The sequence below is a fragment of the Protopterus annectens genome, chromosome 9.part0, assembly GCF_019279795.1.
Source record: "Protopterus annectens isolate FY-2018-M chromosome 9.part0, PAN1.0, whole genome shotgun sequence".
Lineage (NCBI taxonomy): Eukaryota > Metazoa > Chordata > Ceratodontiformes > Protopteridae > Protopterus > Protopterus annectens.
The window spans coordinates 1,474,896,485-1,474,921,226 of record NC_056743.1 but is presented as its reverse complement, the minus strand read 5'-3'; the positions used below and the strand labels follow the sequence as shown (position 1 = coordinate 1,474,921,226).

The 24,742-nt window shown below is 37.7% G+C and overlaps 1 protein-coding gene across 1 annotated transcript in view; it reads left to right on the top strand.

The window, feature by feature from the left end:
- The window catches only part of LOC122812125 (adhesion G protein-coupled receptor E1-like), a gene marked incomplete in the record, with an annotated part of 2,110,064 nt that overhangs the window by 1,617,070 nt on the left and 468,252 nt on the right, over positions 1 to 24,742 (top strand). The window contains 1 exon segment of the mRNA XM_044084415.1: positions 15,850 to 16,032. Within this exon segment, the coding sequence (XP_043940350.1) occupies positions 15,850 to 16,032 (183 nt within the window).

The window sequence follows — 24,742 nt, the reverse complement described above, 5'->3', positions numbered from 1 at the left end:
AAGAAAATGACACGGACACACTCCAGGAATTATACCTTTATTAATTACATTACACACTTTTCTAGTGGCTCTCTCATTTATTTGATATATCAGTGCATGCAGAGGTCTTTTATTCAAGACATTTTATACCTTTATTAATGGGTTACAACACCTTTTCACGCTGTCTCACTTATTTTATATAACAGTACATGCAGAGAAGTTATTCCACACTTTTTATACCTTTATTAATGGGTTACAACACTCTTTTTCAGGCTCTCTCACTTCTTTTATATGACCACACATGCAGAATAATTACTAACCTGCCTGGTGGCACAGCCTTAGCAGCCTATCTGCAAAGGCTTGCTGATTCGCAGCACAGACACCTGCAGCTGTGAAGTAAATGAAGGGATATTGAGACATACCTATCCATAATATAGACTACAATAGCAATTCTTACATACTTCATTCCATGGCTACATACTCAGTAGTGGGGCATTTTCCATTCCACGGGCCTCCTGTATCCACTGGTTCAGTCGGTCCTCCTTGCATCTCTTCAGGTCTGCGTAGTAGTGTCTGACCTGCTCACCAGTCCGAGGGACGCCTGTGGCACTGGTGAGATCATGTGCTAAATGGTTACAGGCTTCCGCTTTGTACTCAGTGCCCTGAAACTGGCCCTGCAGGAGTCTTGCATCATGATGATGGACGAGGAGCCAAATCATAAATTTTGACTCCTCAATGCCCCACCGTTGCACTCAAAAATGACAGCCCTCTCCAACACCGGCCATACTGTCTGCAGATGGGAGCTACAACCAGTTATGGCAATTATTCCCTTCTATGGAGCTTAAATATGCCTCATTTCCCTCACTTATTTGTGATTGGCTGGTTTTGAAAAATCTCAGCTAAGAGCAAACCTGCTTAGCAATGGGTAAACTTCCATTGATATATATGAGTGTGTTGGAAATGCATCCATATTTAAATCTGTCATGGCTTAGTGGTTTAGTACTGTGATTATGGTGCACATTATCCAGGGTTCGAGGCCTGTCATTGCTTTTTATTTTACTACTGGCCAAACCAGATAGGAGGTGTGGCTATGTTTAGCCGACTTTGTTCAGCTTTGCCCAACATTGCTCGATGTTGTTCTACGTTGCTCTATGCTGCCCGATGTTGCCCGACTTTGCCCAATGTTGCGCTAGTTAGCACGGTGCACAGCTCCACGCAAACATGTTGTGTTTGCACTAATTGGCACGATGCGCAGCTCCGTGCAAAACTATTGCGCTAGTTAAAGCAGTGCTAAACTATGAGCAATTATACTTCACTGTGCTTAATACTAGTGGACTTTGCTTAGCAGTGTTTCACATTGCTTAAGATACGTTTCTTATGCGTTTATCAGTATGCATGACCATTCCACCTTCTTATATATATATAAAATATTATTCACTACCACATATGCCATTTCAATGCATTTTACTGGGATTTAAAAGGTAAATGTCAGGAGTTCTTTTTATGCACACATTTCCTACAGAAAATAGGGAGGGGAGTGGCGGGACTCGAACCAGGAATGCCTCCTCTTTGAACGAGGGCTCTACCACTATGCTATTGCTATTTGGCTTCATTAGCATATCAGTAGTTTATTATCCTCGTCGATGTCTACACTGCTAACTGTAGCTAAGCAATGGGCAAACCCGCGCATACATGCGCAAATACAGGCAGCTATATCGGGAATAATAAAAAAAAATAATGAAAGCTTTACATTTTTAACTTGTACAGGGATTTAAAAATCATACTCAGTAGTGGGGCATTTTCCATTCCACGGGCCTCCTGTATCCACTGGTTCAGTCGGTCCTCCTTGCATCTCTTCAGGTCTGCGTAGTAGTGTCTGACCTGCTCACCAGTCCGAGGGACGCCTGTGGCACTGGTGAGATCATGTGCTAAATGGTTACAGGCTTCCGCTTTGTACTCAGTGCCCTGAAACTGGCCCTGCAGGAGTCTTGCATCATGATGATGGACGAGGAGCCAAATCATAAATTTGAGCGGTATGTAGACATTTGAGCGGACTCGCTCATTTCAGTTGACATTTACAGTTTAGGCACTTGCAGGGGCGTGGATATTTGGACTGCTCAGCAGTCTGACATGCCCCCTGCACTTGTACACACTCTGTGTTAGCCTTAGAGTTGAGTCAGCATGCCCTCATGAATATGCATGACGGGCTGACATCATACTCTTAGATTGCAGTGTCTGTGTAAGACTTAGTCTTACACTGAGGATTAGTGAATCCCGGCCATAGCATACAAAGAGAACTAGAAAGAGATCAGAATAAGTAAATGTATATATAGTTAAAGAATATAAATGTATCAACAAGGGTGGGAGGTTGGCACAGTGGTTAAGGTGTTCACCTTATAGACACAAGATGCAGGGTTTGATTCTCAAATAGATTAATTGGTGGGGTTTGGAATGGCAGGGCAGTTAGCTTAGTACTAATTAATGAACTTATGATCATATGAACAACTTTACACATAGTAAAAGAACAGAAAAGTTATAAACCATCTGATATAAAAATTAATAAATATAAAAATAACAACTGACTTATTCCCTATAGTAGACCAGGTAGATAATGTGAGGTACAGGGAAAGATGACTGTAGAGATATTCATGTTGGTCAACTTATAATAAAGATTCTGAACACCTGATTAACTTTTCTTATTCATAATAAGTCACTGATGGGATGTTTTAAGATCCATACTAAACATATGAGACACATTAATATGAATCAGAAGCATGAGCTAGGCATTGTTAGTCTAACAGAGAGACTGAAAGGTAGTTTGTTTGCATTTTTCAACAAACTAGTAATATATTATTCCATGGTAGAATATTTTAGGTTAGTATTATTAGGTGATTTTTTTATTTGTTTCAAAAGTTTGTCCATAGCTGAAGAGTTCATATTGTTATATATAATGTATATATTAAGTTCTGTACATAAATATGACTCCATTATACCTGTGTTTTCTTCTCTCTTATATAAATGTCTGATTTTAAATACATATCTATTAATATTAATGGATTGAATAATCCAGTAAAGAGGAGGAGTCTGTTCAAATACTTGCAATTACCTAAAGCTCAAAATGTATTTCTATGGGAAACACATTTACTTAATAAAGATGTAAATAAACTTTCATTAAAGAATTATTTGGTTTTAGCTGATTCTGGCTTTTGAGCTAAAATAAGAGGCACCCTCATTTTATGAAAGAACTCACCAGTAATGCCTGAAGTAAAAGATATCTATGTTGATAAAAATGGTATGTTACGCATTGTTATAATTGAGTGGTACAGAAAACTATATACATTGGTGAACTCTTATTGATTCCATGGGATGGAGCTAAAGATGAAAAAAAAATACTTAAGACACTATAGCCTTCTTCTTCTTTCAGCTTTTCCCAGTTAGCGGTCGCCACTACAGAAGTCCTGTCTGCTAATGATTGGCAGTAGATTTTCTATGGTGCCGAGGTGACAGCCTGATGAACAACCTTCAACGAAGGCACGCCCATTCAACATGTCTTTTGATTTCCACTCGACCATGGGGAGGGCATGCAGACTCCACACAGAAGGCGCTCCAGCCGAGAATCGAACGGGAGAACCTCTTGCTGTGAGGCGACAACGCTACCGATGCACCACTGTGGCTATACTTAAGACACTATAGGCTATTACATGAAAAATTAAGTTGTAATGGCTGGTGATTTTAATTGTATTTTATCAGATAAAGATTTCATTGCAGATAGAAAGTTGAGAATTATATCTTCAGCTAAACACTTAAATGTAAATCTAATGAATTAAAAAAAAAAATATATATATATATATATATATATATATATATATATATATATATATATATATATATATAATCTATATATATGAGCTAAGGAGAACAAACTCAGTTCCATTTTCCCATTATTCATATAGATATGGAACACAAACAAATATTGATAAAATTTTTGTCTCAAACAGTCTATCACATATCAGAAAAGTTTCAATTGTTACATGTCCATTATTTGACCACAGTGCTATAATCTTTAATATTATTTTAAAAACTGATGATTTAATACATCACCAAGATTACCAGCATACATTAGTAAAATAAAAGGATTTAAGGATTGGTATGTTAAAGAGATCAAATATTTACTAGAAATAAACAAGAATGGTGAAGTATCTAACATTTCCCTGTGGGATTCATTAAATGCTTACTTAAATGTAAAAGCTACAAGCTGGCATATTAGTAAAAAAAGAGAATGGGACAAATAATTGAATACACTACAGTCCAAAATAGACACACTAAAGTTAAATCTAAAGCCAAATGACATTATCAGTCAGTCTGAACTTCAAAACAAAATATGCTGAAATTCTAAATCATAAAGTTTGATAAACCTGGAAAAATGTAAACTTCAGGTATATTCAGTAAACCCTTTAAGGTTGCATAAACTTGCTCTTAGATCAAAGAAAATGAATAAACTAAATCATATCCCAGAAATTATAACACATATAAATAATAAAAAAAAGAACGAAGAACAGATATTAAGGGCATTCTTGAGGACTTTAAAATATTTTATGAAAATATAAAAAATAATAATACAAATAACCTAGATAATGATGATATAGTTAACACTTTTCTAAGGGAAAATATAAAATAATAAAATAACAAATGAACAAATACAAATGACAGATGATGCACTTTAACAGAAATAAACGATCAAATAAAAAAGTTAAAAATAATAAGGTGCCAGGGTTATATGGTCTTCTACCACAACTATATAACATACTACTGGATGATGCAGTTAAAATATTAGCTAAGGTCTACAGAGAAATAAAAACAACTGCTGAAGACCCATATTATGGAAATAGTCCCTTATATCACTTTTTTTTAAAAAAGATAAGAATCCTACAAAGTGCTCATCAAACAGACCCATTTCACTTTTAAATGTGGACTAGAAGATATTCATGTCCATTTTAGTTAACAGAATTAATCTACTTATACCTAAACCAATTAACAATGATCAAACTGGGTGCATTTTAAATAGACAAGTACAGGATAATATAATAAGAATACATATGTTAATAGACTATACAAATAAAAATAAAAAAAGTTTCTATCATTCATTTTGATTTTGATAATTGGTTGTACCTGTTTAAAACACTAAAAGTGTATAATTTCTCAATTGAGCTACTTGCATTAATTTCTAAATTATACAATTACTCTTTTGTTTATGTTAAAAAAGGTATTTTCTTTCTAATTCCTTTAAATTACAAAAAGGCACACAAAGGCTGTCTATTATTACCTTTACTTTTTGAATTAGCTATAGGACCCTTTGCTAATAGTTTTAGATCCAGTAATAACATTAATATTATCAAAATAAAAGAAGATTTCAAACTAAAGATTCATCTCTTTGCTGATGATATTTTACTAACAATAGGAAATATAGATACTTCATTAGCACATATAAGTAGTTTTAGGAATCAGTTTGAAGAAGTCTCAAACTTGTAAAACAAGTACAGTATTAATTAATAAAAAACAAAAATTCATATAAACAATATTCTAGCTTCAATTGGAATAGCAATTGAATAAAATACCTTAGTATAACCATTATGTTTAACAGTAAAGAAAGTATGCAAACTTTCAACAGCTTGTTGATAAAATTTTAAGTTTTGCCATAAATTGGAGCAAATTCTTCTTTGCCATGAAAGAATGATTAAGATGGCAATTCTCCTTAAATATTGTTTGTCTTACAAACTTTATTATTGGTACTATCTCCATAAAAAAATGATGAAAAAGATAAATAATATTCCACTTAAATTTTTTGGTATACTAATAAGCCGAGAGTTTCCTTTGATTGGCACAGAAAATATTGGGATAATGGGGGAATATGATTCGCTGATATTCAATTGTATGCTACTTCAACTATTGTAAAAGTTATAGCATTGTGGATAAATTCATCTTATGATTAAAAATGGAAACAAATACATCAAGAAATATTATTAGTAAATAATAAATATATCACAACCAGTCATAAACAATTAGTCCCTAATAGTTTTATCTGGTTATTAAAAGATTTTTGCATAAATGGAAATCCACCCTCTTCTCAAATTCCTTATTTAAAAAACATCATTTTTTCTTTCCAAAATCCTCACATATTCTAACCATTGTATTAAAGACTGAATATTTTCTATGTTTCCAATTGCATATACAAATGACTGCTTAGAAGCTCATAACTTCAACAAAATACTAGTATTGAACAACAAAGTAACTTAATTTATTGGCATCAATTCTTAAATGGTACTGCTATATATATATATATATATATATATATATATATATATATATATATATATATATATATATATATATATATATATATATATATATATATATATATATATATATATATATATATAAATACACACACATACACACACACTGTTGATAATTTAAGGGCCAAATACAATTAAGATTTTGAGAAATGGTTAGTTTTGCAAAGATTTAGAGACTTTGAACACAGAGATTAATAAGATATTTAACCTAGATAAGAAATATTTCCACAAATTATTGTAATTCATAGTAAATATCAATAATGCAATGAAAAATAAATCATATTTGCCACAAATTTATAAAATTCTTAAGTTAGGTTTCACATATTTAGACAATTCCTTTTGGAACTACTCCTCAAAAATTAATAATGCAGACTTCTCTGAACAATACAATAAAATAAGATAACACTACATCTTCATTATATTGGAAAATTTACACTTGGAAATTCTTACACAGAGTTTTTGTCACTCCTAACAAAATTACAGTTATGTACAAATCAAATAGAATTAAATGCTGGAGATGTGATTCTGAAATAATAGCTTATTGGATGCATATGGTATATAAATGTGAAGTCATCTCCCCTTTCTGGAAAGAAGTTAATAACTTCATTTCAGCTCTATTGTTAGATAGATATAGGATTTCTAAATCTTTAGTTTAATTTAATGTTCTGATTCCTGATATAATTCCAAAAACCTAAGTGTTGCTTTTTTGGTCTATTCTTGCTATAGCCAGAAAAGTAATTATTAAAAACTGGAAAAGTTAAGGTATCCCCTCTAGTGTTGAATTTATTAGTATAAAAAAATGTTTTCATCAATGAGTTGCATACCAAAAGGATGATATTAATATTACACATTCATAAAAATCTTGGAGTAAACTTGAAGACTTGCTTGAAAAAATATTAATTGTTATTGATATGTATAGCTTTGATGTATTGATCAGCTGTGGACCTATATAAATAGTTACCTGTTTGTTTTATAATTGATTTGTTTATTTATTGTTTTTTAAATCAAATAAAAAAAAAGATGGGCACAAGATCATTCATAAATACATTTCCTTAACTAATAAAGATATACCAGTGTCATTTTATTTAAAATGAACTTAAGATGTAGCCTTGCTCAATAAGCCCATTGTTGTGTATCCAAAGAAGATAAATGCTTGAATAAAGATCATGGTTATTGTGAGAGACGAGTATTTGTAAAGAAATGTAATAACCGGAGCCCTACACATTGGACTCCATCTAATGTGTTCCTCATGATATGTAAATTAGATAAGTGGCAAGTTGTATCCTTTCAATGTAAAATTAATGCCAAATAAAGGAAAAGAGGCAAGGATAGAAACAGTTTAACCTATAAACCCCATAAGGTTAAACATGAATAAGGAACTGATCCACTTCTCATTACTTGCTATGTAATCATCTGTATAGAAATGCGCATTGAAGATAATATTATAAACCATCTGTGTGAAACAATGTTATGGATGCATAAGTGAAACATATTATCTAATAGGTATAAACAACAGTACAGAGGCCCCAATTATCAAAGAGTAATGTTATTTAGAATTTATACTGATATCTATGTTCATATCTAGAGTTAACAGGTTGGGAGTCACACATGTATTAGACCATATAACAAATTTAAAATATAAGCTAAAATGTTATCTTTATAATAACAAGATAATTAACATAGACAAATTTCCACAAGATAAACATCTTTGATCAAAAAGAGTGCCCTTTAGAATCCCAAACTGTTCTGATCTACTTTAAAAATCTCCTTAACAAGCTTTCACAACTAGGACTAATATGCAATCTGTCAAATGGCAGGACCCTTATTCTACTGACTTGTCAGTACAAAATGGAGATCCACAAGTGTCAATATTATAACTCTTATTATTTAATATATTCATAAATGACATCACAAGGTAACCAAACATGTGACAATCATACAATATGCTGATGGCTAAGCTCTTGTTTGTTCAGCCTCAATGCTGCCCCAAGTCCAGTCACCAAAATCTCTTTCTCCTGCATTAAGCCTTAGGTAGAACAATCCCAACTACTTTTGAATTCTCAAGAAAAAATTAAAAATAATAAATAATAATAATAATAATAACGCCAAAATAGAACAAATCACTCATACCAAGCAACTTCCTTTAGCATTTTTTCTGTTCATCCTAGCTGTGTACCTCTCAGCTCCCCTACATTGGTTTAGCTTCAATTGGGCTGCTTCCATCACTTAGGACCTTTACTTTTATTGCCACACCAAGTTACTGGGTGTCATCACAGATGATAAACTTAAACTTGACCAGCACATCAATGATGTTGTTGAAATGACCATCAGCAAATTAGGAATACATTAACAGGCTTGGCCATAAGTCACCGACAATAGCAGGAAGGTAAGTGCAGCATCCCTCTTGCTTTCAAGCCAGCTATATGCATTTGCACTTTTCTCTAACCTCAGACTACATAAATAAACAAGCCTGAACAGTGCCATAATAAAATAAGTAAATTTGCATCAATCTCCCAAACCAGTCGCATCACTACATTCCCCTATTGAACTTGAACTGGCTAGAACTGCCAGACCACATATTATATACACAGCTCATAATGGCACATAACATACTATAATTTCCCTAAAACACTCCATCCATTAGTAATACATTAAAATGGTATACACCCAAAAGGAAATTTCTATCAAAAGTGGAATTTCAAACATTCATCACCTCACATAAGCATTCCTTATAGTCAGTAGGCATAGCTTAACTATGGAACAGCATTCCCTTCATGATTAGACAAATAAAGGCCTAACTTTTAAGCACGACCTCAAACTACATCAGAATCACACTAGCATCTGCAACTGTTCTGAAGTTCCAGAATAAAAATGCCCACATACTTAAGACATTTTGTTCTTACTTATTAAAATAACTGCCTTTTTATGTCTTAGTGAAGTGAGGTTTGCATTCTTCTCAGGAGAAATGTATGCTTTATTGTTCTCCTATCAGCTTGCATAACAGCCTGACTGTGGATGCATCATGCTTTATTGTCCATACTTTATTGTTCTCCTACACCTTACATATCAGCATCACGTGAATGCATCATTCTTTATTGTTCTGCTATCAGCTTATATAACATCCTGACTGTGGATGCATCGTGCTTTATAGTTCTCCTACACCTTACATATCAGCATGACTGTAGATGCATCATGCTTTATTGTTCTCCTAGCAGCTTACATATCAGCATCATGTGAATGCATCATTCTTTATTGTTCTCCTATCAACTTACATATCAGTATGACTGTAGATACATACCACATTGTCTTAGCTTCCAAATATTGGTATTCTGTAAAGCTTAGTTATGCTGTTTTATCTATACAGACAGTATCTGTCTTCACTGATATACTGTAATATGCACCGAAGTCACTTCTTAGGACTTACTACAGTTTATATATTTGTGTGATATTTGTTGTTTATACCATTTAATGAATAGTTCTCTTTGATAAGCTTGACCTTGCATATATCAAATGACAGAACATCAAAGCATAGAACATTGAACTAGCTTTTTATCAAAAAGCCATATTTCTTGGGTTTGGGTGTTTGCCTATTCCCCAGTGTGGAGTGATCTCAGAGATGGTGTATTATTTATTTATTTGTTTGTTTATTTTTTATGTTTATATATAATATGCAAAGGGTATGGAGGTGCAGGGGGTTGCCCCTTGCAAACACACTGTGTTGCCTGTTTTCCAATGTTAAGCTGATTTGAAGTAGTGTGCCTCAATGTTCTACCATTCAATATTACAGAAGTTTGATCTTCTGACATAGACCCTCATGAATTTCATTATTTTTTACATCTTTCTTTAGAGCTTGTTTCAACTTTACTATATTGTACATCTACTTTTTCTTGAATCTTTTTTCCTTGGGCCTCTGCTGAAAATGGGTACTGTATCCAATCAGCCTTTCTTGGTAGACATAGTTAAAGATTTGTAGTTATTTTTGGTTTTAGTGGCTATTTTAATTTCATACTCAGCTTTGAGCTTCCTAATGGTTCTATTAAGCTCTTTATTAGTTTGCTTAAGTATGCAGTTATGGTAGGTAGAATGAGACCTCTTTTAAGCATTAAACAGTTTATTTCTCTTGTTATATAGTTTATTTATATGGGCATTTGACCATGGGGGTTGTTTAAACTTCTCATTATATTTGTTACAGATAAAGACTGCCTTAGCAATACAACTATTTAAGTGGGAGTAGAAGTCAGAGTCATAGGTAGCAGCTTAAGCAATAGAATCCTTCAGCGGATGATTACAGCAGAATTTATTTAAGTCATCAAGTAAATGAAGGCTTGCTTTTGAGAAGTCCCTAAACACAGAACAATTTACAGGGGAAGTACCACCAGTTTTAAAGGAAAAGATCACTAAATTGTGGTCTGATTTAACAAGACATAATGATACATTATACAGAAATATTTTCACAGGCTGAGGGTGTTAGTAAAGAATTCATTTTTAGACTAGGTAATGTTTATGTGTTTTCACAGGTACTGTGTTATCAGTGTCCTCCATCATGAATATAGGCCTACCTGATGTCAGCGCAATGATGGCAGCCAAATCCCAGAACAGCCGGAGATCACAATGTCTTTGGCTGACATGGGTAATGGGATGGCCATGTCCCTGGCTCCTTCCATGGGTGACTTTATTTTGCCTCTGTAATCCACCCCTTAGATCAACGATGCCACCCCATGAGAGGATGAGGTCAACACAGGATTCAGTGGGCTGCCTTCATCTCTAGTGATAGAGCCACTCTTGGTCGTTTTAAGCTTTGTCGAGTGTGAAGAAGGCCTCAGGGGTCAGTATGCTGCTGGCCAATCTCATCAAGGGAAGTTATGACATCTTGATCTGAGTGCCTCTATGGCCACTATGCAATGACTGGACAGGGCCATTATACAGGGACAGGCAGAGACCAATGCAGGCATAGCTGAGCTGGTGAGGGTAGTACATGGTGTGTGTTATAACCTGTTGGAGTAGTGGGCCATATGTGTATAATTTTGGAGAGAGAGCATAGGGGTCCTGTTAATTACAGATGCCCCTGTTCTTTCACCTAGCTTGGGTACTCTCTTCCCATGGTGCTAGAGATGATGCCAACAGCAGGAGGGGAGGACACAGCCTAGGGTTTGTAGCACCATCACCTCCACACCACCATCTAGTGTTGTAGGAACTCTGGGTCATTATGGACATAGATGTACATAGGCTGTTTATGATGAAACCACCTGCAGCACATCCTGCTGTTCATGCATATGGAGTACTCCTTTCTCTAAGTGTTCAGTGGATCATGCTGTGATATTCCCTGGGGAGAATACCCCCCATGCCTGTGGATGGGAACATTTATGGCTGTTGACTAGATTTCTTATGGGTACCTTAGTCTTATCAATCAGAGCACAGCACAGTGCTACATTATCTGCAGGAGCTGTGCCCATGCACACCCAGATGCACATGTCAGCATTACCCACCACCAACCATTCACACAGCACACTGGCAACATCACCCCCTCCTAACCCAGTGTGCTCAGTTCTCCTCACTCACCCAGCCATGGCTCACATAGTTCCATACATCATTAACCTGCACCCACCTCACACACACACACACACACACACACACACACACACACACACACACACACACACACACTATGCCGGCTGTTGACACCTGTCACTTTGACCATCCCCACCTGTGCATATGATAACTATACCCTGTCTTCATTCCCCTGTAACCTAGGTATCCTGTATTTGACACAGAATGTGGCCATAATATATATGGCAAAGCCTGGGTATAGGTTTGCATCCATCATTTTTACTGTTATATGTTGTGCATTTTTCTGGCCCATAGTTATGAAACATATATGATCTCTTAGCAAGTGCAACAGCACCCTGCCCACACCTCACCCTTGCATAGTCATTCCCTACAGCCAGGTCCTCTACAGGGTCCTCAAAGGCACCTCCTCTGTTACTGACTCTGTGACTTCCTTATTCTAAATGTCTCCCCTGCTGTATCTGTTTATGTGGCAACATTTTGTGTAATACTGCAAACATTTTTTCTGTATATTCTATGGTCATGCTGCAGTGCCCTCCACAGACACCTGGGCAGCAGTAGCATAATGTTTGCAGTCCAAACACACATTCAGCAATAATGTGGATCTATGAAAGGGTGGTGCTGCATGCAAGGGGTCGGAGGGTGGCCTAATGGTTAAGGTGTTTACCTTACAAACACAAGGTGCAGGGTTTGAGTCTCACAAGGGATAATTGGCTAGGCTTAAAATGGCTCACAAGGGCAGTTAGCTTAGTACTAATCTATGAACCTATGAACCTATTCACTACAATGGTCTGTGGGTTTCTAATTGGTGGCAGTAGCAATGGCTCTAGGGCATATCCGGCATCAAAATAAGATGACACTGTGGAAAATCACAGCAGGGAAGCTGCTGATATAAGTTGCTTGTGTGTCAAATGTGGAAATTGTGGGCATGATTTAGATGGCCTGCTTGCACATTTTATACGAGTGCACTAAAGACCTCCAGGCAGTTGATAGAGTAGTACCCCTAATAGCTGATATGCTGTTGTCCTTGCTTTCCATGCAGGGCCTTCATGGCAGTGTGGATGGAGTCAATGGCTCCCAGTACCTCAGTGAAATGGGTTTTGTCATAAAATGTCCACGTAGTATTGCTTCTCTCCTATGTGATATACAAGAACCACATATGCTCTGCCACAAGAAGCATAACAGTGAAAGATTTAAGGAAGTTAGCTGGGATACATATACTGTATTCCCTTCTTACCACTGAAGAGCCCTTTTATCTAAGATGCTCAAAGACACACATACCTCAACATCTACAGGAATGGGTACTCTGCATGTCCCACAGGCCTGTGTATGAGGGTGATACATCTTGTTCAGCTGTCTGTCCATGTGGTAACAATCCACTTTACCATGTTGGCAACTGTATGACATGTTAGATGCAGAAAGAAGATTCAGTAGCACCGATGGTGATGACATGCACCTTGATGACTATTAGCATCATGAATGCAGCAGCTTACCTGTACATTTTCCTGGTCTCCCTTCAATAACTCTGGGAATTTACTCTGGGGGAAGCACTTCATTGCACAAAATATATACATTTCTGAATTGTGCCACCATTTTGTTTACCCTCATTTGCATTTCATGTTATGCTCAGTTTAATAATGTTGCTCATTTCCATGTAATTACACCATTATGCATCATGCATATTCATCCACTGCAACATGTACAATATTTCTAAATCCCAGGGTATATTTGTTAAGAATATTTTTATTTTAATTATGAGTTTTATTTTAATTATGAGTTGTGTGACTGAAATGTGTTACATGGCAATTATTTATATAAGCACTTATACTTTTTTGTAAGATGATAGTATTGAAGACAGTCTGTATACTGCAGCATGTGGTGAAAGTTTAACTATAAGAAAACATGCTCTTTTAGCTCCAACAAGAAAAAAGGTGAAGTATTAACCAATTTGACTGAACAATATCCTGGAAGAATAATGATGCAGTCTGATGGGGGGGGGGGGGGGCTTTTCCATTTGTTTTTCTTTTCATTTTTAAGTTAGAAAAATGAAGTAAACCTGCATGTGCATTCAACAAATTCTGAATATGGTAATATTTTATGCTATTTACATGTTACTAAACATACTGAAATTTTAATGGTATTGCTATTGACCATTTAGTTAAAAAGTTTGGATAAACATTTTTAAAGAACTTTAGGAAGGATGGTTTAAATGCTATAGAGGGGTGATTCTGGTGATCTATGGGGATACTATTCATCTGCATAATGTGTTTCATTAAATTTAACTTTATGTGCAGATTTAAATATTTTCATGCTAATTATGAGATGGAAGGATTAAGGTATATTGTATAATATTGGTTTTTACAAGTGCACTTACCAGACGTTATTAAGATAGAAAGATTTGTTGAATGTGTCACCATTAATGCATTTGTTATTTGGCATCATATGCTTAACACTTATATGTTACAAAATATGGTGAAAATTAATCATACTAGGAACATCCAAATATGTTAACATTTGAGTAAATGTTTACTTTAAATGTACTTAATAAAGATGCTTTAATAATATTGTTAATTTCCAACCTCATTCATATGTATCTTGCCTTGAATGCTTACAACACTTTTATGTGCGCATGTAATACAATCTTTTTTAAATGCATCTGTTAATAATGCCCAAAAGAGGTAATCTGAAATACATTTGGTGGGACTGATCTCCCTATGAACAAAATAGGTAGCTTGGAGTTTCAGGGAGAAATATTTCCCAATTTGCTGTCATCCTTCATGAGACAGAGCACCAGTTTTAGACTAAACATTTATCAGCTCTGTCCATCTATGATGATGATATTGAACGTTTATGTTTAATTTATATAATTCTTATTGCATCTGTCCTGAATAGCGATCTAAACCTTGTTGACAGATTGCATATGTTTTGTCTTACATGTCTTAGCTAAGTCTAGACAGCTAATATGATTCTCCCTTAATGTTAGATATTTTTGTTTAGCACTGGCCTTCAGAATTTTACACAGTGTTCCTGGTATAGCCTCTCTACAGTAATATAAAATGATTATATCATACACCTGCTACTGGAATGATCCAGTTGAATGTACAGTCTAGTGTGTTAATGACATCAGCTGCAGCCATCCTACTTTAAATGATATTGTTGAACAATCAGGCAAGCATACCATTAAGGGCATTCAGCCTATCCAGTCTCTTACAGCCTCATTATCTTAACCTGTCTTCCAGGTACTGCTGTTTACACATCCGTAATGATGTATGCTCTCCTTTGCTACACTGTGTCCCATCTTTTCATCTCCTAACATTCTGGTTTCTGGAGTTACAGCATAATATTTTTTCTAGTTGCAGACCAGTTTTTTTTTTTTTTTTGCAATTTACATGTTGCCATCATTTCTGAATCTTAAAAGCCTCACCTAAAACATTTATTAAAACAGGCTGGTAGCAGATTCTGAAGCATTGTACTTAAAACTACAAAGGGCTCTGTTGTCTTGTCCTGGAGACCCTGCCTGTTTCAATTTTATTCTTCTAGACCTATTTTGTCATCAGCCCCTGTATGATATAACTGAACACAACTGACTGCTGAAAATCAGATGAATGCTTTGAAAGGGTATACAAGTATAACATCTATTGCATTAGCATCTCAAGAGCAGCTTACCTTTAATCTAATGAAGGCATTGGTTCTGTTTTCTGGAGAAGGAAGAAAGCAGAGTCCATCTTTTTCATAACTTAAAAGAAAGTAACAACAACAACAAAAACAATAGCTCTGGATATAATGGATATAATGCCACCTTGATGTTCATTTTAGTTATCTTCTTCACTTAAAGGGCAGTGAAAATAATTGTCATTCCCTGAGTTAATGTATGACTGTGCAACACTGTGTAACATTACTTTATTTATGATGCATGAACTACACTACAACATTAATTTTCATTTATTTTTAGCAGGTTGTAGAAGAGGATATGAGAAAACTTAGATGTGCCTTCTGGAAAACTGATGACAACAATAATAGTAAATGGTCCACTGAAGGATGTTCCCTTGTTAGCACAGAATCTAACAAAACACATGTAACATGTAAATGTACCCATTTAAGCAGCTTTGCTCTTCTGCTGGCACCTAGTGATACTGTAAGTTTTCTTTTATATAGTGACATTTATTTTCTTTTACTTAGTGGATTCTTTAACTCCTGAGTTTTGTTTAATATTTACTTGTTTTAATTCCATTAGTTTTGTAAACTGCTTTGTGGTAGACCAATATAATAAAATTAAGCTGGATGGATTTATAATACAATGATTTCCTCTACAGCAGGAAAATTATATATAACAACATTTTTATATCTCTTGTTTTGAAACAAACGAAAAAAAAAGCATTAGCAAACTGATAAAAAAGTCTTTGGATTTGACCTTTTCTAATATATGCTATTTTCTTTTTCAGAGACACTCTAAAAGCTAAACAATGGAGTATTCTGTTACATTGTTAAATGTTTTCTTAATAAATGAGTCACAGAAAAAAAAACTGCCATTAAATTTTCTGACATTATCTCTAGGATTCACAAATAAGTAGCACTAGCAAAATGTTACGTAACAGGAGCCAGTGTTTCTTTAAGTTTCAGTGTTTCATAGAATGGGGTTAGATATGCACCATAGCATTTAGTTTAAGTGATTACCTAGCCATGTTACACCCACTCTGCGAAACACAGAAAGTTAAAAATAAATAAATAAAATAAAAAAAGACACGTGATCGCATTGTATAACTTTTCCCAGAACTAACCATTTATATTTCTTACTTTGTCCCCTACAGATGTTTTCTTTTGTATGGTATACATTTCCAAATTGAAATGACTGCTGTAAGTTTCTTAATTATTTATCTGCTTTAAAGTCTTTTTTTATAGATCTAGACTCCAGTATCAGTCATGGTGTTGCTAGGAGGCTCTAACTTGAACAAGTGTAGAGTGCTACAAGGCCCAGTGGTGATTGCAAATGTTATATGTAGAAGAGAAAAAAAATAGGCAAGGATTCATAGGCAAGTGCTACACAGGTACACAGCACAAATTTTTCAGATGGTGCAGTGGTGCAGCGGTAGCGTTGTCGCCTCATAGCAAGAGGTTCTCAGGTTCGATTCTCTGCTGGGGTATCTTCTGTGTGGAGTCTGCATGTCCTCCCTACATTCATGTGGGTTTCTTCAGGGTGCTCCGGTTTCCTCCCACGTTACAAAGACATGCATCTGGAGCCTTCTCCCTGGGCCTCCATTGAAAATTGGCTTAGTTCCAAGTCGGACTTTCCCGGTTAACAAATGTAAAATAAAATAAAATAAATAAATAAAATCAGTGTGTGAAGAGCTGTATAGCAAATTAGACAAGTGTTAGGCACTGAACAGTGCCAGGAAAGTGAGTAAAAATTAGAGTGATGTATAGAGATAATGGGAAAAGCAACATCAGGCTGCTGTTCAGTGGGAGCAGCACTACAGAACTGTGTGTCAACAACATGAAGGATATCACAGGTGTGGCAGGTAAGAGTAAGAGAGCACTGCACACTAACATGCAATTTGCCAACGCATAACTGTGGGAGCAGCACTACAGCACCATGTGCCAGCAACGTGAAGGATGTCAAAGGTGGCAGGTAAGAATAACAGTACACGCATGTGAAATGTGCCACCACATAACTGCAGGATGTGTTCATGTAGAACAAGTAGCACTACAGAACCATGTGTCAACAAGAAGGATGTCACAGGTGTGGCAGGTAAGAGTAAGAGAGCACTGCACTCTAACATGCAATGTGCCACCATATAACTGTAGGAGCAGCACAACAGTACCATGTGTCAAAAACATGAAGGATGTCACAGCTGTGGCAAGTAAGAACAGAGTAATGCACACTCACGTAAAATGTGCCACCAAATAACTGCAGGTTGTGTTCATGTAGAACAAGCAGCACAGGACAGCAGCCAGCAAACACATCAGTGTGGGTGTGCATAGCTAATGTGCCACCACAGAACTGCAGGATGTGTTCAGGTAGAACAAGCAGAACAGGACAGTAGCCAGCAAATATATCAGTGTGGGTGTGCGTAGCTCTGCAGCAACTCATAGTATATTGGGAGGAAATGAAGTAGGTAAGAAAATAGGAAGCAAGAAAACAGAAAGAAACAGAAAGGAAACCATAGTGTGTGTACGGCAGGTGGGAGAAGAAGGAAGTGTAATTTGTTTTGGAAAAGACTCCCTTTTGTGAGTTATACAAAATAAGGACTGATGAGGACTATAGTCAGGGATAGCAATGAATGTGAAATAACGTTCAAGGCTGGTGGTAGTGGCAGACAGGTAGACTCCGGGCACAGATACAGAGAGGTACAGGTGGTATATATACAAAAGTAAGGGAAGACAATGGATAGATATCTACAGATGGTGGAAAATGGTAATGGGAAGGATTTGACAATGAACAAGGAATGAAGAATGAGACTTATGTTATGGAAAGCACCATCATGAGATCCTGACATGGTTTGATACTAGTCTGGCCCACGGGGAAACACACCCAGGCATCAGTCCCAAGGGTGGTGATGTTATGGGCTGGGTGCTCTGCTGTTTTTTTGATGGGTGGGGCCTGCTAATCACATGACTTCACTAGTCATTCCAGAAGGCTGTCCACATTGATAAGGTAGGCATCCGGCTGCCAGTACACCTCAACAGCTATGACCATCTGCAATTATCACCAGGAAACTGATGGAGACTTCTTCTGTCCACTTTCTGAAAGAAGATTTTACGTCATCCACGAGGAGAAGCAGACACGGAACCAGTGAACCATGGTCTCCATGTGGAGATGTAAACCGGGTGTCCATTCTTGATTCAGTAACAGAGGCAGCAGCCAACACAGACAAAGGTGACCTTGGCCTCATCGTCTCCTCCTCTACAACAGGACCTGTGGAAGGATGATAAAATGAAGAAAAAACACATTTTACAAGTATAAGCTAAAAACACAGTCACAGCTATACAGAAAAGTGTTATAGATGTCATGCAAACCCCACTGCTGAGACAGAAGCTCCTGTCTTTGTGCCAAATGACCATGTTCAGATGTCACTCCTCTGCCACTTAGATACAAAGGATGTGCTCTTAAGTAAATGCAAACATCAGCTAAGGTAGTAGAAGACAGTGGTGCTGATAAAATGCTTACAATACATGTCAGGATTCCTTTCCTGAACCTCTCTCACTGGCGAAGCAGATTGGATTTTACCTCTTCAGGTCACTATAGCTATCCAGGAGATGATCTCCAGAATGAGTGATGCCAATGACACCCGTCACCATTCTGTTTAGCATGGGCCAGACATTTACTTTACACAATCAGCCATCATAATGAACAAGGGGTGATCTCTGAAGTTACTTTGCAGGAAGAGCAGGAAAATCCTGTTTTTTCCAGTACACCATGCTGTACACTGAATACTCTATTGCCTGAGATAGCCTTGGCTTCTTAGTCAGGCCTACTCTGGAGCAAAATAGTATCCCAGTGTACATGCACACATTTTAGAATCATGTGTCTTGCAACAAAATGCTGCTGTTTAACACTAGGACATGGTGGTAGCACCCCATCAAGATACTGCAATATATCTATAGTGCTGGATCATGGTCTTACAGGCATGCACATGCCATAGGCATGAGGATAAAGGTCACGTACTTCTTGTTCACAGTGTCATGTGCAACTAGTGATGCAATGTATGGCTAGCATATTGCAGTGATTCAGAGACAGTGGCAGTAACTGGCTTCATTAACATAACTTCTGCTCTAGCTGTCAGTTGTTAGTAGAATTTAAATGGGTTGTGCCATTTTGGGCAGCAACTTTTACAACCACTAATCTTGGAAATAAAAGAATATCAGTAAAGCCTCTGTAGATGTAGATTTATCCAGAGCTAAGGAAGGAGTCATGTCTGGTAAAGTGCCACAGCAACAACAACAACAACAGCAACAAAAACAGCAGCAAACTCTGTGGTGGACGTCAACAACAGTGAGCTGTTGCCATGATTTATCTATAAATGGGGGGGATACTGACTTCACATTGTGCCATTTGCCTATGACTTGGGAGTTCAAACTGAAAACACAGGAAACCATTGACAGCACAGGCCCAAGAGGTGTGAGGTTCCAGGGCCATATGCTGAATTAGGGCTACAGTACATAAATGAGGGGGATGCATACTACTAAATGCGTCTGATAACTAATTGTATAAAAGATGTTCTGTGACTATAAATATGTATATGCCAGAGAACAACATAAATTCCTACAGGCTGACATGCAATATTCATTTGTGTACAAGTGCTGGTATAGCCACCCAAAGGAGGTAATGTCTTGAAACGTTCATTAGCTAGGAGAAAAAGGTGCTGCTGTAGGCACCACAGATAAATAGCTTGCACCTCCTGGGCAAATGTGCTGCAGACAAGCATTATTGGGATAAGATATGGCAGGGACTAGTACAAAATGTTGGTGGTCCTAATAGTTATTTATCACAGGTGCAATAAAAGGTCATTGACATGATACTACTTGTAAAGGAAAAGACATGGACATTCTGAAAGATAAGTCCACCATCAAGGGAAACATCTACACCAGAGCTTCTCACTGAGGTCGAGGAGTATTTTGTGTCATTCACAGGCCAAGGGGAATGAGTCCTCCTTCCTTGGCCGGATAGATGTGGAAGTTGGTCTGGCACTAAGCACCTGTGGTTCAGTAGGGGAAGCAGGAGGGTGGTAATGTCCATTATAGTACACTACAGTACACTACACTGCATATGCAAAATGAAGTACTGGTCAAAGCCCAACTGCATGTCTATCCTTCGAGGCACCTCTTTGTCTGCAGCTGCAATAGCCCATCAACATATGTGGAAGTGGTATACATTGGTATATTCAAGTGTATCAGTATGCCTGTCACAGGTGGCTATAGAGACATAAGAGTGTGTGTGCTGACAATGGTGTCATGTGTGTTCATGCTTTCAAAGGTCCCATTGGTAGGTTCAGCACAGCAAGACAACATAGTGCTGCCATCAGCAGGGCACCTGTGGCTAATAATGATAGCAACATGTGACTACCATGATCCAATGACACAGTCAAACTATCTGCATCAAGAGTCACCCACATACATCATTATAGAGGCCACTGTAGAAGTACAGGCTAACCACATAGCTTCTCAAGTAGATCACAGAAATATTGTAGCTGAGAGACCACCATAGGCTCCACATGTGTCCTACTTCACACATTTACTGAAACAAATACTACCTCCATCAAAGGAAATAAGTGTGATGGGGGTGTGGCACATACATGATTCCATGACTGTCCCTGATATGGCTGTGACAATCAACATTAGCAGCTAGATGTGCAGATCAGTAATCCAGGCACAAAATTCTACTACCCACAGTATTATGAAGATATTGATTGTATTCAATGCCTTGTGCAATTATGTGCAACAACTTCACAGTGACATGGAGTATACAGTCAAGGAGTACACAAAGCTGCAGATATTACTGATGGCAACCATGGCCTGTCTAGGTGTCACCTTGAGGCATATTGCAACCAACATGCAGTCTTCCCCTAAAGACCATGCAATCCATGGCCATGAGAGAATCAGGATGCAAGGAGATCAGCCATAGACCATACCAATTCAGACTACACAAACTGTTGTTGAGGTAACATCAATGTTACTTGTGGGTGCACAGCCCACCAGCTCTAGTTTAGGGTGTCAGGAAGATCATGGGCACTGATGCTCATCTGGGTCTAGATCTGGTATGATGCCTTGTTGGGCAGCACACGCACAATCCCCCTCCCCCCTCACAACCACAGATTGCATCATTCCTTGACACAACTAGCTAACACACTGAATAATGGCCGTGGTCAAATTGTAGTAGCTCAACCATTCATAGGATCTAGGAGGTTGCTAGATTAATGACCCTAGGGCACTTACAAGCCTAGCCAAGTTTTACCCTTATTTCTGCTATCATCACCTATCACCCCTGTCCAAGAGGGACACAGGTGGAACCCCTGGGGTGAATTTACAGTTACCCATCCAATTGTCCAGATTGCGTTTGAAGAGGGACAATGAGGTGCTCTGCTTGATATGAAGTGGAAGTCTGTTCATCTGTTCCAAAGGTGTGGTAACCTCTGGGAGACAAATCTATCCCTCCAGCAGGTTCTATTAATGCCATATACCAGGTTAAGACCTTTAGAGTGAGTAACCCATGTACTATTTGACTTACGGATATGCAGCATTTCCAATAAAGCAGGGTCAAAGATTGCCTGATACACAATGCAGACATCGCCTCTGAGTAGTCTGTATGAAACTGAATAAAGTGACAGTTATTTCAGATGATCCTCATAGGACAGATGCTGAAGACACTGAATTTTCCTTGTGAGGAAAACCTTTGTGGTCTCTCCAATTGCTGCAGGTGCTTGGAAAGGTACATACCAGAAGAGGCATTGTACTCACTTATTGGCCTGATGAGGGAAGATTACAGGGAGGTTATAACTTATTCTTTTCTGGAGGCAGTGCCCTTACTTATGAGATGAGTAATATAGAATGCCCTTCTTACCACTGCACCATTGAAGGATGTGATCACATGACTTCCCACAATCTAACAATACATGGCTACCTTGTTCACCGATCACAACTCTACCCCATATCATAGTATTGCACTCAACTGTCACTACCCTACTTGTGCCACTGATAAGGATTGTGAACATCTCGAGCCTAATTTGTTTGTGGGTATGATAATGATATCTGATTCACAAAGTATTAGTCTGTGAAGTGCCTTGCATAACCTGAGTATCTAACACATACATCTTTTTGCTGTGTATTCTTTGTATCATGACTCATAGGTGTGGGTTAGAAGCTACTTCTTTGACAAAGCTGCAAAGTATAGTATGTCTTGGCTGTGGCTCTGCTGCTGCATGTTTCTCCCATGATTCTCTGCCCTACCCTTCTATGCTGCTATGACTGGTGCTGAAGAGAATGCCTGGTTGGTAACCTGCTGCTTCAGCTATTTGTAGAATGACATGCTATGCACAAGGCACAAGGTGTACTAGGGCATATCTAGCTCTGCCTGCTACATGCAGCATACAACATATTTTATGTGTCCTGTTCCCTGCTTGCACTCTGCCTGTCTGTATAGACCTATCTATCTAGCATATATCTATACCTACCCACCAGGTAACTGTGTGGGAAGTCCCCCTTGTAGGGACCATCTGTATAGTTTGGATGTGTTCCAAATGTGTGTACCTTGTACACTGCCAAAGTTTAGACAGACACATTATTTGTAGTGACATGGTCATGACAGGCCATGGTAGTTTGGGGAGAGAAGCCCTTCTTGTTTTTCTAGCAGGTTCATTGTATCAAGTGGATTCTTGATAGCAACATGTTACACTTTTTGGCCCCAAGTACCTCAGGGAAATTGGCTTTGTCATAAAAGGCCTGCTTTATCTTGAATCTCTCCTCATCTGTCCTAGGGAATCACATAAGCTCCCCTACATGTTGTAGCATTATATTGTGGAAGAGGCTTAAGATTCATGAGGCTGGCACCTGCAGTATACGTAACGTGCTCCAAGAAGGTCCATGGAAGATCCCTGTGGCTAAGATGTAGAAGCTATGCATGGCTTTGTATCTACAGGAATGGGTGCTTGTAGGTCACAGAGTACAGTACTACTGCCGAAGGCCTGCATGTTGGTGACATGTCAGGTGCTATCTGCACCTCCAGCAGTACAGAGGGCTGCAACACTCTACAGTTTGGGCACTGAATCCGACTGCTGCTCCTAATGTGCACACACACACACACACACACACACACACACACACACACACACACACACACACACACACACACACACACACACACACACACACACACACACACACACACACACACACACAAACACGCACTGAGACACACACACACAAACATGCACTCAGACACATGCACTCACACACACAGACACACACACACACACACACACACACACACACACACACACACACACACACACACACACACACACACACACACACACACACACACACACACACACAGACACACACACACACACACACACACACACACACACACACACACACACACACACACACACACACACACACACACACACACACACACACACACACACACACACTTGTACTGCTCTTCCTGCTATTCCCAGCATTACTTCCACTGTATACTATGAATCATAGACATGCCTCTCATCCTCTCAGTGCAAGAAATCTGGGCAAAGCCAGAAAAAAAATGGGGGGACAAAGGCCCAAAAATAGGGACAGATTTTAAATATTGCTCCTATAAACTTAGAAAGTTGCTAGTATGACAGGTTTTGCATTATTATATATTTTCTGAAGGATAGGAAGTCTGAAACTCAAATGTCTGTCATTATTTAGTGACTTCAATTCTCAATAATTTGCCTGAAAACCACAAATTTTATGAGGAACAGACCAAAAATGAAAGGCAAAAATCTGGACATTCTGTGAAAATCTGGACAGTTGAGAGGTATGAAAATAGGCCTCAGAATGTGCGTGAGCTGCTGCACATCATTGTCATTTCATGCATTGGCCCACCATTGTGAGTTCCTTTATTTGCTCATTTTCTTTCCATGTAGGGTGCACTCATCACCATACACTGCATAGCATGCTGTTTTGACCTTTATGTAGCCACTCTATCTGTCCTTGAATTCCCCACACCCTACGCATTGCCATTATGCATGCTAATTTGCACTGCACAATGCTTTAACAGTCTGTGCATCCCAACCTTTGTATATAAAAAATGGGACACGGTGATTACTGGCCAAGTTCAAAAAAATAGCCTGGTTATAACAAGGCACATC